Source organism: Lytechinus variegatus, chromosome 15, assembly GCF_018143015.1.
Source record: "Lytechinus variegatus isolate NC3 chromosome 15, Lvar_3.0, whole genome shotgun sequence".
Classification (NCBI taxonomy): Eukaryota; Metazoa; Echinodermata; class Echinoidea; order Temnopleuroida; family Toxopneustidae; genus Lytechinus; species Lytechinus variegatus.
The window spans coordinates 12363058-12376019 of NC_054754.1; the positions used below are offsets into that span (position 1 = coordinate 12363058).

The window sequence follows — 12962 nt, forward strand, 5'->3', positions numbered from 1 at the left end:
GTCCTTCGTGAGTTAACCTATTTCCATACACTTATTTTTAGCCTCAGTCCGTTTATTTTGTTCGCGGGTTTCATGTCTTTTTTTTGTGTGTGTGTGTCTTTTCCCCATGGCCTGTCTGAAGCAGATTTCCCTTGTAATCCAGCCATAGGCAATCACTAGTCTTACATTTCAAACCCCCTTGGGTTCGTACTCAAAGAAGTCTCTTAAAGGGGAAGTTCACCCTGAAGAAAACTTTGTTGTAAAAATAGCCGGAAAATAGTAAAAAATATTGGTGAAGGTTCGAGGAAAATCTGTTAAAGAATAAGGAAGTTATTAGAGTTCAAAGTTTTGGAATTGTTACGTAATAAACGCAGCTGCCCCATGTGTTATGTAATATAAATCATGAATTTCAAATTTTGTATAGTTCCTGATGACTTAATTTTGTTTTCTATTCATGATCGGGTGTGAAATGATTTGTCTATTGATATACAAAAGGTACAGTGAAAACCATTTTCAATTTTCTGAGAAAATGACATTTCATTGATTTTTTACCATTCGCTATGTAGGAATGCTGCTTGCATATGACGTCACAAATCAAATAATTGAAATTCTAATAACTTTTTAATTATTTGATGAATTTTTCTCAAACTTTCGGCAATATTTTTTATTATTTTTTCTGCTATTTTTACAATAAACTTTTTGTCAGGGTGAACTTCCCCTTTAGAGAATCAAGGATTCCATGCAAGTTATCATTGAATGGCAAAGTTATTATAATGGTGACTTTTATGCAAGGGGGCCCATTAAAGTAAAATGCACATGCAGCAATGATCCTGATTTTCCAGTGACATTTAGCGATTGCATGCCTTTTTTGCAATGAATTTTTGCAAACCATTTTGTGTATTTCTCCATTTCCCCGAAGCAATTGTCATCCTGGTCAAAATCTATAGGAAAAAGATATCCTGAGGGACAATTCCATGTTACTCACATTGCACAATTTAGGCACCTTAGCATATTGTAATTGCCATATTTTGCTAACTGTGGGGTTTGATAATCTCTCTTTTCTGTACGAGGTTTATACCTTGGTCACATAATTGCTCTGCAGTGGCCGTACGGCGAGTCAAAACAGTTGTTTTATTCATTTTTATTCAAACCACTATTATGTAACTAGTAAAAAAATGTTAAAGTGGCTGTTTTTGACTCGCCGTACGGCCACTGTAGAACAAATGTGACCAAGGTATTATGATAACTTAATACACCTTGGTATATTATCATAATTTAGTTTGACAATTCTATCCAGAAAATATAGGCAAGCAAATTCTTGTTACTTCCGTTACATTTTCGGACCACATAAGTCAAGAAAAAAATGTTCAAAAAGTGTCTTCATTTGTTATGCTTTATCCATCTGTAATTATTATCCAGTTTAATAGTTTATTATTCTATCTTATTTCTAGTACATGAAAGTAATGTACCAAAGTTAAGTGTTGGAATTAAACATTATGCTATGTGTATGCAAATCCTGCAGACTCTTATAAGCAAAGATACAAATTTATTAATCTTTATTGATGAAAAGTCTGAAAAGTGGACAGTAAACTTGAAAGGGCAACAATTATAGCTATATTCGGTTTATCTATGTTAATGGTAAAAGAATGTACATGTAGTTGTAGCAAACAATTATTTCACGAGAAAGTCTTTAAGATCAAGGTTGATTGTCATTCTGTTATCATAGATCTAGATATGCTAATAACAAACTTATCTTTGTGAAATTGTGAAATCTTAGCTGAAAACTGACAACACTTATGATCACTAACACAGAAAAGCATATGTGGGACAGCGTATCATTATTGCTTGGAAAAATACCTGACATTCGATGGAATTTATTTTGGTAATTTCTCAGTAATTACACATTTTCTTCAAGAGCCATTTGGCACATTTATTTTTATTTATGTGAAATATACAAACACTTGGGTGGTCATTTCATTTGATTCTGATCGAACTAATTTTTTATCGTTACCACAACTGGTAAATTTCTCTTAAATGACAGTGATGACCACTTCAAAACAGTCATTAAAGGTTATTAATGGACCAAACTCTTTGTTTTCACCCTTTAGTCATACAATAAAAGGGTACTGTACCATAGCCTGTGATAAACATATCAATATCACAATGTTATATTGTTCCTCACGTTAAACCATCGTTACTCATGGCACCCATCTCATGGAATTGCCCTGAACGTGATTTGATTAAGTAAAAAAGTACAACTTTTTCATGCTTTTATTCAACTCCATATTGCATTTTGGGGGCAACATTGTCCCAAGCTCTCTTGTAATTTTTTCCCAGATGTCGGCAGCATTTGCCCAATTGTGGTTTTTATGGAATACACATTGGCGAAATAAGGAATAAAGTTATCTAAACCCTGAATCTCCCGGGGTATTTTGATTCTTGTCATTCCCCCCCGGGGGGAGGGGCATTATGGCTCCCCTTAAGATCTCAGCCGCTGATCGCTCGAGCGACGCAAAAATTTGCATGCTGGTAGCGTGCGATGTAATCTACAAGGCTGTATGGTAAAATTTTCCAAAATAATGAGATTTTATTTTATATGAATTTATTATGCTAATTTATGCATAAATCATACTTTTTGCTCTAATTCACTAAACTCCTAGAATACTAATTTTTGGTGAAAATATTCTTTGTAGCATTCTTAACAATAGCAATTAAAAAAACTTCGGTTTGGAAATCAATTTCTTATTATGTATTTTATTGTTTTATGAATTTCTTATGTATTTCTCTGTTTTTTTTAACTTTTTGTTTTTTATCATTTTTTCAATGGAAATCGTTCCAGACTTAATTCTCATCATAAACAAGGCAAAATTAATTAAGTTTAATCAGTAAAAGTAGAAATAATGATACATTTATGAATTTTGGCTAAATACACAATTTGCATTGGATTTGTACATGAAATCACGTTTACGAGCAATTTTGGGTCTGACATGCACTTACATAATGTTGCGTTATGTCGTAACCGCGTACCCGGGGATCACAAATTTGGTCTCAAAATTTGCGCGATACTTGAAAGTAAAAAGTCAGTGAGCGGTGAGGTCAAAAAATTTTGCGCAGCAGATCTATTATGAAAATTGTCGAGGGGGGGCCATTATGGCCCCCCCCCCCCCCGGGAGAATTAGGGTTAAGAGGAAGTTGCTATTGACCAAGTAATAACATAGGATGAGAATGTTCTTGAATATTATACATACCTGCCAAGTGTCACATAGAAACATTCCTATTTGGGGAAAGAAAATTGCTATTGTAACCTGCATGCTCACATTTGTATAGATAAAAAAATTAGGACATTTTGATAAGAGTGTTCTTATTTCTGGAAATTTCTAAGTAATTTTTTCCTATTTCTTGGCTCTGATGGTTGGCAAGAAGTGGAATCATTTGGAAAAGAAAGGCTTAGGCCATTATTTTTGCAAGTAATCAATCCAAAGTGACATCCTTGAATAGATCTGTTTTAATTGATTCCTAGAATAGATCTGTTTTAATTAATAAGTGAATTTGGTGGTTGATGGTATTTCCCCAAAAATTATTAGTTTCTTCTCAATTTCTGTTTCAAAATGAAGAAAATTCCTGCTCTGAATCCAAACTTTATATAGTACTGGTCCAGCATTTGCATTGTGATATTGCAAAATGTATCGCCAACATGCCTAAAATTGTAGACTAATGAAGCAATGCGTTGTGTCCTGGTAATTGATAATAATAGTTCATTTCCCCTTGTCACCTCTCCACACCCCTGCCTGTAGTCCCATCATACTGCTTTCTGTGTTGTGTTATCCTCTCCAGCTAATTCTAAATGGTAATTTGTGATGTAGGTTGCCCCGTTTCATCAAAGATTGCTCTTTATATAAAAGTCCTGTTTGCTTTCTTCCGCATTTTATGTAAATGAACTGAATAAAAAACGAGGACTCCAAATTGGAGCTTATCAGTGTAATTAGAACAGTCAACTGTGAAATCAATTCTATTTAATGGCAAAATACAACCTCAAAATTAATTCATACAAAAGAAGATTAACCTGGCTTTATTAAAGATATTCTTGAACTGACAATGTTATTCTAAAACAGTAATTCTCTTTAGGAATAGAGGACTATCATAGTTGAGAATAATGTAAAACAATATATTATAGTTATATTCACTGTATATAGCTGTACTTTTTACCTTTTGGCGTATTCACTCTCATATTGAGTTTTATGAATTCTCTGAATTGAATGTAAAATCTCTAGAAATTGATGTACTCATATTTGAAGCTTTACCAAGTTTGTAAGAAACCTTTAAAAAAAGTGACAACAAACGTACACTTATATTGCAAACTTGCAAAGAGTGGACTACACAATTCAATTGACTGTATGCAGTAATACTTTTAAAGCTTTTATATAGCATTTGAATTAAGCTTTTTATCACCAGTATTAAACAGAAAAGGACACAGTCAACTCATCACAAACAAAAACAGAAATATTTAAATTGAAATGGAGGGAATGGATACATGTTCCAATTTGGGAGAGAAAAACTTGCCAACTTGGAAAAGAAAATGAGGACAAAGGCCATGTCTTAAGGCAATGTACTATATGCAGTGTGAGCGATAAGGGATATATCCTGGAAATATTGACGTCATGAATAGAGATAGTTTGCCAAGAAAGTTATAGCTCACTGTATGAATCTAGATATCATGCTTCCTTTCGGGGCCAAATCATTATCTTATGAAATTTGATTGTTTTTATTTTATGTTTAAAGCTTGTGTATAGTTTTGGTAAATCCACCAAAATGCACCTATCACTATTCCAATTCATTGCTAGCTAATATGAATGGATATGCCCTATAACAGTTATGATGTGGAGGATATGAAATGAAAATGTGTTTTACAGGATAAATTTTGCGATTTTACATGGAAATTTAATGTGATCGGGTCACCCGATCAAATTAAAATATCTGTGTGTTTTTGTCTTTCAATTAAATCCTATTCCAAATCATGGAATGGGCTGAAACTTTCAAGATATGTTCTTTGTCTGTAACTTTTGGATATCTAATCACTAAATTTATAAGATAAATGATTGAATGCCCATTTTTTAATTTAAAACAAACATCACCAAGAGAGGGCGCTATATATCCAAAATTTGAATATTTGAAATTTTCTCAGAGAAGTGCAGTTGGAAAAATATCTAACGGTCTCTACGCTTCAGTAAGACTGTCATATTAGATGATATTCGATTATCAATCACATTATTGACCCTTTACCAAAGCTATACACAGGCTTGAAAGATAAATTCCAGTTCTGGTAACGATCTCAAAATGACTTTTTACAGAATCTAATATAATGACCACAGAAGTGTCTGTTTGTATGAATAAAAAATATTGCCAAAGGATTCTGGAAGAAATTGTGTAATTGCTGAGAAATAAGCGAAATAAGCGTGGATTCGGTTACTTCCGTTGGGTCTTTATTCCAGAAATAATAATACACAGTCCCACGTGTGCCTATCTGTGTTGGTGATCTTCAGCGTGAACATTTTTCAGCGTAGATTTCAAAATTTGACAAAGTTCTGTTTATGTAACTGTACCTGTAACTGTACGGCCCCAGGGGCCCGTTGAAGAGTTGCAATCAATCGCAACTCTAAAAATCATGCCCAACTTGAATTTCAACCAATCAACAGCGCGCATTTGGGACTTGCGATTGATTTTTTGACTTGTGTTTAAACGCAACTCTTTCTGCAACGGACCCCTGGGGTCTAGATCTAGATCTAGTTCCTCGATGATATACTGACAATTAAGCCTGGTTTTACAGACTTTCTCGTGAAATCAGTGTATACTGCAAGTACTGGCATTTCTCTTTAATGCTCAATGTTTATTTGAAGATACATAAAGTTAACATTTATTGTGTGAAATGTAGGGGAGACCGGGGTTAGTTGGAACATGGGGTAAGTTGAAACATTGTAATTTTCTTTAATGCCTGTAAAATAAATTTATGCAATACTGCCCTCAATTTATTGCAATAATAATACAACACTGTTGTATAGATACATATTATGAATTCAAAGTACCAGCCAAAGCTAACTCACATGAATGTGTACAGAGTTAATTTTACTCAGGGTTCAACTCTTAAAACAGTTTCTGCAGTGCAAAGGATTTCTTACCAATGTCCCATACATACAGACGGAAACCACTGACATGCTCCGCCTGAACAGGTTTTTTTTTTTGCAGTCCCATACATTTATCTATCTGTGTGAGTGTTTGTAATTCTATAATCAATTTTGTGATTATTCTTACTACAACTCTCTAATTATCAGACTAAGAACTGTTTCGAAATAGCATGCAAATTATTGGTTTTGGTGTCATTGCAATAGACCAGTTTGGAGTCATGGGCAAGTTTGGTCAAATGAGCTTTCATTTCTTCTTTCATCATGCTAGGAAGATTTCAAAGCAAGATATTTTGTAAGCATGCCTTACATAGCAGGATGCAGAAAGTGCATAGACCAGGTGACTAGAATAGCACAACCACTGACACTAATACCCCTTTCATAAACCCAATTATGCGGCTAATAGCAGCAAAATTTGGTCGTAAAATTGGAGGAGGACCAGAGTTATCCGCATTATTTTGATGCTGCTATTATCCGCATAATAGCAGCTATTATCCGCATAATAGCAGCATCGGGACAAGATTTTGACTTTATGAACGCATTTCCAAATAATGCAGATAATTGCTATGGTGTGGTCGCAAGGTCACCCTTTTCCAACACAACCGCATCGGAGGGGGCGTGTCCAATTGTCATGACGATAATCCGCCTTTTTCAGGTCAGGCGCTCGTAAAAATAGTGCGGCTTACATGTATTTTCGAAGTTTGTGAACGCAATTTTTATTGAATTATCCGCATTACTCTTAGGCGGCTAATTGGAGGATGGGTTTATGAAAAGGGTATAAGAAGGTTCTGTTGCCTTTCTACTATGCATGAGCATGTCCCTATACCAATGTACTTGGCTGTACTTGGCTGAAATACCAGTCGCTATAGTCGACGCATCGTTGTGTTTTGTGGATCGATCTAATGAAAAACCCAATCCAAAAGAATATATGAATAATCAAGACATCAAAGTTGGTGCTTATCTCATTCAATATTAAACCGCCATGTCACTTTCATACAAATGACCTGCTTCTGATCATGCGCAGAATGGAACTCTGAACTGGCTTATTATAGTTGTGTTAATGATTGAAATAGAAAAGATTGTGTGGATTCTTGAGACTAGTTTCCTTTTCATGAAAAGGAATTAATGTTTACTGTAAAAAAAGTGTAAATTAAGTAAAATTGCCAATGCTCAAGTCTCTTCGGCCCAAATTCACAACTTCAGGTGATTTTGAAAACATCGGTTGAACCCACGCCTTATGCAGATTTCCTTTAAAAAATATGCTTAAAGGGGAATGAAACCTTCGGAACAATTAGGCTTGTGTCGAAACAGAAAAATTAAAGAATAAGAACAAAGAAAGTTTGAGAAAAATCTTACAAATAATGAGAAAGTTATGAGAACATGAACAATCAAGATGTCAAAGTTGGTGCTTATCTCATTAAATATTAAACCAACATGTCACTTTCATACAAATGACCTGCTTCTGATCATGCGCAGAATGGAACTCTGAACTGGCTTATTATAGTTGTGTTAATGATTGAAATAGAAAAGATTGTGTGGATTCTTGAGACTAGTTTCCTTTTCATAAAAAGGAATTAATGTTTACTGTAAAAAAAGTGTAAATTAAGTAAAATTGCCAATGCTCAAGTCTCTTCAGCCCAAATTCACAACTTCAGGTGATTTTGAAAACATCGGTTGAACCCACGCCTTATGCAGATTTCCTTGATAAACTATGCTTAAAGGGGAATGAAACCTTCGGAACAATTAGGCTTGTGTCGAAAGTGAGAAATCAACTCTTTTTGCAACAGGATCCAAATCAGCTAGCACTCCTAGCAGTGTGGATTGCCGAGATGAACCATTATATTTTACTGTAAGAAGTAATGTCGGTACTTTGCAAACACTGCTCATTGGCAAATGCAAAAGAGTTGCCAAGGTAGTGTCCACATTTCAATAACGAACAAGAATGACCGTTCAGGTGTTGAGCCACATACTACTTAAAGGTTGTGTATAGTTTTGGTAAATCCACCAAAATGCACCTATCACTATTCCAATTCATTGCTAGCTAATATGAATGGATATGCCCTGTAACAGTTATGATGTGGAGGATATGAAATGAAAATGTGTTTTACAGGATAAATTTTGCGATTTTACATGGAAATTTAACTTGATCGGGTCACCCGATCAAATTGAAATATCTGTGTGTTTTTGTCTTTCAATCAAATCCTATTCCAAATCATGGAATGGGCTGAAACTTTCAAGATATGTTCTTTATCTGTAACTTTTGGATATCCAATCACTAAATTTATAGGATAAGTGCTTAAATGCCCATTTTTTAAATTTAAAACAAGCATCGCTGAGAGAGGGCGCTATATATCCAAGATTTGAATATTTGAAGTTTTCTCAGAGAAGTGCAGTTGGAAAAATATCTAACGGTCTCTACGCTTCAGTAAGACTGTCATATTAGATGATATTCGATTATCAATCACATTATTGACCCTTTACCAAAGCTATACACAGGCTTTAAATCTATCATTCCCTTTGACTTTGTGTAGCTATCATCTAGTCCCAGTATTACCAATAGACAGTGGGCTCTTTTAGCAACAAGTGTTCTTTAATTAAACTTGCCTGCTATTGCTTGCCGAGGCCTGAGGGTGAATAGTCATCATGGCTATCACCAGTATGTGTGGATTGTTATGAATAATTAATTTGCATGTCTCAGAAGATACCTTTAACATCATGCACCTATTCTCAATATATAATTCAACATGTTGATAAATACAGGGTTCAAAGGAATCCAAGGCCTTCCAATGCCATATGACCATGGATCCCCTTTTGATTGGCCTCGATGCTCTTCTCATTGGCCTTGAAGAGTCCAAGACCCCACCTTACAAAGAGTTACGATTGATCCAATCAACCACAACTATGGAAAGCCAGCTATGCCAACATCTAAAACGCATGTTTGTTCAAAATATTTTCAAGATACGATGAATTTTTATGCATTCTTTGTTTTCTTGAAACTTCAGTATGCTTCTCTTTGTTCACAGAGGACATAAATTTGTGCAAAGTTCCTTGAGAAAAAACTATGACATTGATGGATATCTGTATAGTTGAGGTTCATCAGATCAAACGTAACTCTTTTGTAAGACAGGGCCCTGTCTAATTACAATCACAAATTCAAATTCTACTCCGGAGGTGAATTCCGGTTAGGTTTCACTTAAATTACAGTACGAATTTTGCGTGTGAAAGGCTTGACCTCCAAAACATCTTTTGGGGTGCAGAGCTTATACGTGAGTCATGCACTCACTTGTACTTGTACGTATTTGCGGTACATGTACCGCCTTCGCTCGAGAATTCGAATTCAAATCACAGTTTTTTAGTGAGCGTGTGAAAGGTCCGATGATTCTAAAGACGAATCACAGTCATCATTACAATGATGATTCAAGATAGAAATGTGCCCTATGAAAAAGTGGTCAACCCTAAGAATATCCAAATTTAAGGACGTTACTCAATGAGTCATGTCTGCCATGTGAACACACCTCCTTTATTCTCTTTGCATCCAGATTCAGCGGAGGGAGCTCGTTCACACAATACCGTCACTGAGTCATCCACACGCTTCGTTGTTGTCTTGACGAAACCTTACAGTGCCTTCCAGCTATTATTCTTGAATCATGTGACGTAGCTAACAGATGATCATCCATTGAAAGAACCCCTTGACACTGTGCAGGTGTATAATCCAATGTAGTGATCCACTCGGTAGGTGCATTCACACCCATCCGATGATTGAAAGTATCTGGCACATGTATTTTTGCAAGTGTGAAAGCTATCAAAGTACAGGTAACTTTGCCTGAGTCTACTTGGACCACCACAGACCACAAGAGAAATTGTACTTAGAAATATGATAAGAGTTGTATTACACATGTTTTGCATAATCTTTTGTTTGTTTCACTGTCACTTAGAGTCATGCTTTAATGCCAAAGTATGTGATGCGCAATCTTATTGATTGTTACTTAGTAGCCAGCATCCTTAGCAGGATTTGAGAAATGCAGTCGTATTAATCTTTGTGAAAACAAATGCTTTGACTAATTAAGTAGACAAATGTCTGACGTATGAAAGGCCAGCTCATGCAAAGTACCTGCACTTGTTTGTACTTTTCACAATAAAATAATTTTCTGTATCAATCTCTCCAATGCCAAAGGATATTTCGCTATGTGAAAGCAGTTTTTATTAAAATTTGTGATACTCGTCAAGAAGAATTGTATGCTTTGTGTAAGTATGTGAGATTTGGGTTCTTCGGTGATAACGGTTGGAAATTTATCTGATTCAGATGGGTGTTTCATAAAGTTCATTCATGAGTTATAAACGACTTTAAGAAATAACATAGATTCTTTCTCACGTGCTTAATCGTTACCTATGCATATTTTGTGTATACCATTTACCAAAAGAAAGGATCACCTATCATTTGTTAAGTCGCTGGTAGCTTACGAAGGACTTTATGAAATTCCCACCTGGCGTATGTGAACGTTTGATATGAATGAAGTCATCTTGAGACCCAAACAAGTTCTTGTAATCAAGTGGTATTTTTTCAAACGGTGGGTGTGAATTACCCTAGTTGATGTTCGACACTTTCACGTTGAACCATGGATCTATCTATAGAAGAAGTTTATTATAACTGTCTTTTGCATATCAAGCCCATGCAATACATACAGCTGCTTTGCATCAAAACCCTGTATCTCAAAAGAGGCTTAATGTTCTGGTTATTGGAAAAGAGAGAACGTTAATGCTGCTGCCACATTTCCCCCTACGGTGGCTGCATGGCGAGTCGATAACGGCCGTTTTACGAATTTCCGTATGAACCACATACAGGAAGCTGGTACAAAAGTTACGAATACGGACGCTTTGACTTGCTGTACGGCCATCGTAGCCAAAATGTGCCCTAACTGTCTTTTGTGATCACATCTTTTTATGTTCAAAACTTGTACTGGGGAGTGTTTCATGGAAGGACTAGTCAGACGTTTTTATCTGACAAGTCCTGTTTTATCCAACAGTTTCCATGGGAACTGTGCTCCGCCAATCAAAATTAATTAAAGATATCAGATCTGACAACGTGGCAGACAAAAAATGTTGGTGAAATGCACTCCAGGTAGCAATAACCTATACATATTCCTCATAGATATCCAATTTATGTAGGTATTTTGTGGTGCTCGTATTGTTGACTGGGAAATGAAGGAAAGATTTATTGAAATAGAACCTTTGTTGAATAATGTGGGGATATGAGCTTTGATGTGGCACATATCTTATGAATCTTATTATTTTCCAATCCTTAAGAATGCATGTATAAATAATACTCAGATTGCTACAAAGATTTCCTTTGTATAATCATATCATAATTTGCTTGGTGTACGATTCATTTTGTTATTAAAATTGCTGAATGCATAATGATTGAATAATGTAAATCAATAATTAACCTGTCCATGCATTCGTTGATTTTTGTGTTCTTAAACTGTGAAGAGAGTTGGGGTATTCGTTATTTGAGGATGCGTGAGAGCCTCAGAACTTGAAGAACTACTGTAATTGTTCTTGTGAAACAGTGTCAAGTTTCATCTTAATATTCAGTCATTCTACTCTATTAAATGTGATGGAGTTTCATCGAAAGTAGAACAATTTAAATGTAGGCCATGATAAAGTTCAAAACAGCCATTAATGTGCTATTCATGATGCCAAATGAGATTAAACATTGCTGTGATTTAGCTTCTTGGTAATCTTAAATAATGAATTAAATCTACCCACATATAAAAAGCAGAAGACAATGAACATGTTTGAGAATAGCACTGCTACTGTACATCTGCTTTGGAGATTTCTGTTTCCAGGACCCTGTTACTCAAAGGTTTGTGATCATTCACAAAATATCAGTGTCCAACCAAGATCAGTATTTCATGGGCATATTGTTCAGTATACCCACTATCAACCAATCAGAATCATTGTGTGAAATGTAAACAATTGATCACAATTCTTTGTGTAACCCTACCTAGGTATTGTTCAAAGCCAAGTTCTTCAATTGGTGGTTTCCTGTTCAGTGTATGTAGAATAAATATCCAGAGGGAATTCGCTCTTCAGAAGCAACATGATGATGTGCCAAATTCAGAGGAACCACTGATGTATCTATCTTTTTTGTGATCATTCATAGTATAGATTTCATCGCAAAAATGAGATATTCAAGAGAAATGGCCCAGAATTATTTCATGTCTGTATCGTCAACTCTAGAGTATGTTGGAAGTTTTCTTGGCAAGAATTTTCTGGGAAGGAAAAATGTTTGCATGCAATATTGATTTTCTGTCACCATATGAGCTATTGTTTTTAAAGTCTTTAATAGGTACCAGGATAACTTTGAGGGTAAGTTACTGCCCTCAAAATTAATCAAATGGAAATTATGTAATTGTATACAATTGACATTGAATTTTTTTTCTTCATTTCTATCATTCTAACCAGAGGACCATGAAATTTCTGCTTCTATGAAATGTTCAGTATGGTTTATTATGAATGATGAACTATATTGCATCTTCCATCATAATCATATTGATTAAAGTCTTTGAATTAAATTCTTGAATTCAATTCAATTCAATTCATTTATTCAATTCCAATAAAGTTACACATATCATACAATTGCGTAAAAAACTTGAGCAGTGAAAAATTCAAAATATAGTATTGAAATATGATATACAATATAAAAAGAACACATCATTATTGGAATAGGGCGGTCATAAAAAACCAAAAGGAATTGTCTGGATAACCACCCTTGATAACATAGTATAGAATTAGATTAATTCAATT

At 35.0% G+C, this 12962-nt stretch overlaps 1 protein-coding gene across 2 annotated transcripts in view; it reads left to right on the forward strand.

Moving 5' to 3' along the window:
- Window positions 1-12726, forward strand: part of LOC121428869 (nuclear pore complex protein Nup214-like) — a 62235-nt gene extending 49509 nt beyond the window's left edge. For both annotated transcript variants that reach the window (XM_041625738.1, XM_041625737.1), the window contains exon 35: window positions 9695-12726. In XM_041625738.1, the coding sequence (XP_041481672.1) occupies window positions 9695-9734 (40 nt within the window). In that variant the 3' untranslated portion in view covers window positions 9735-12726. The remainder of the gene's footprint in view (window positions 1-9694) is intronic.
- The last annotated feature ends 236 nt before the right edge of the window (window positions 12727-12962 follow it).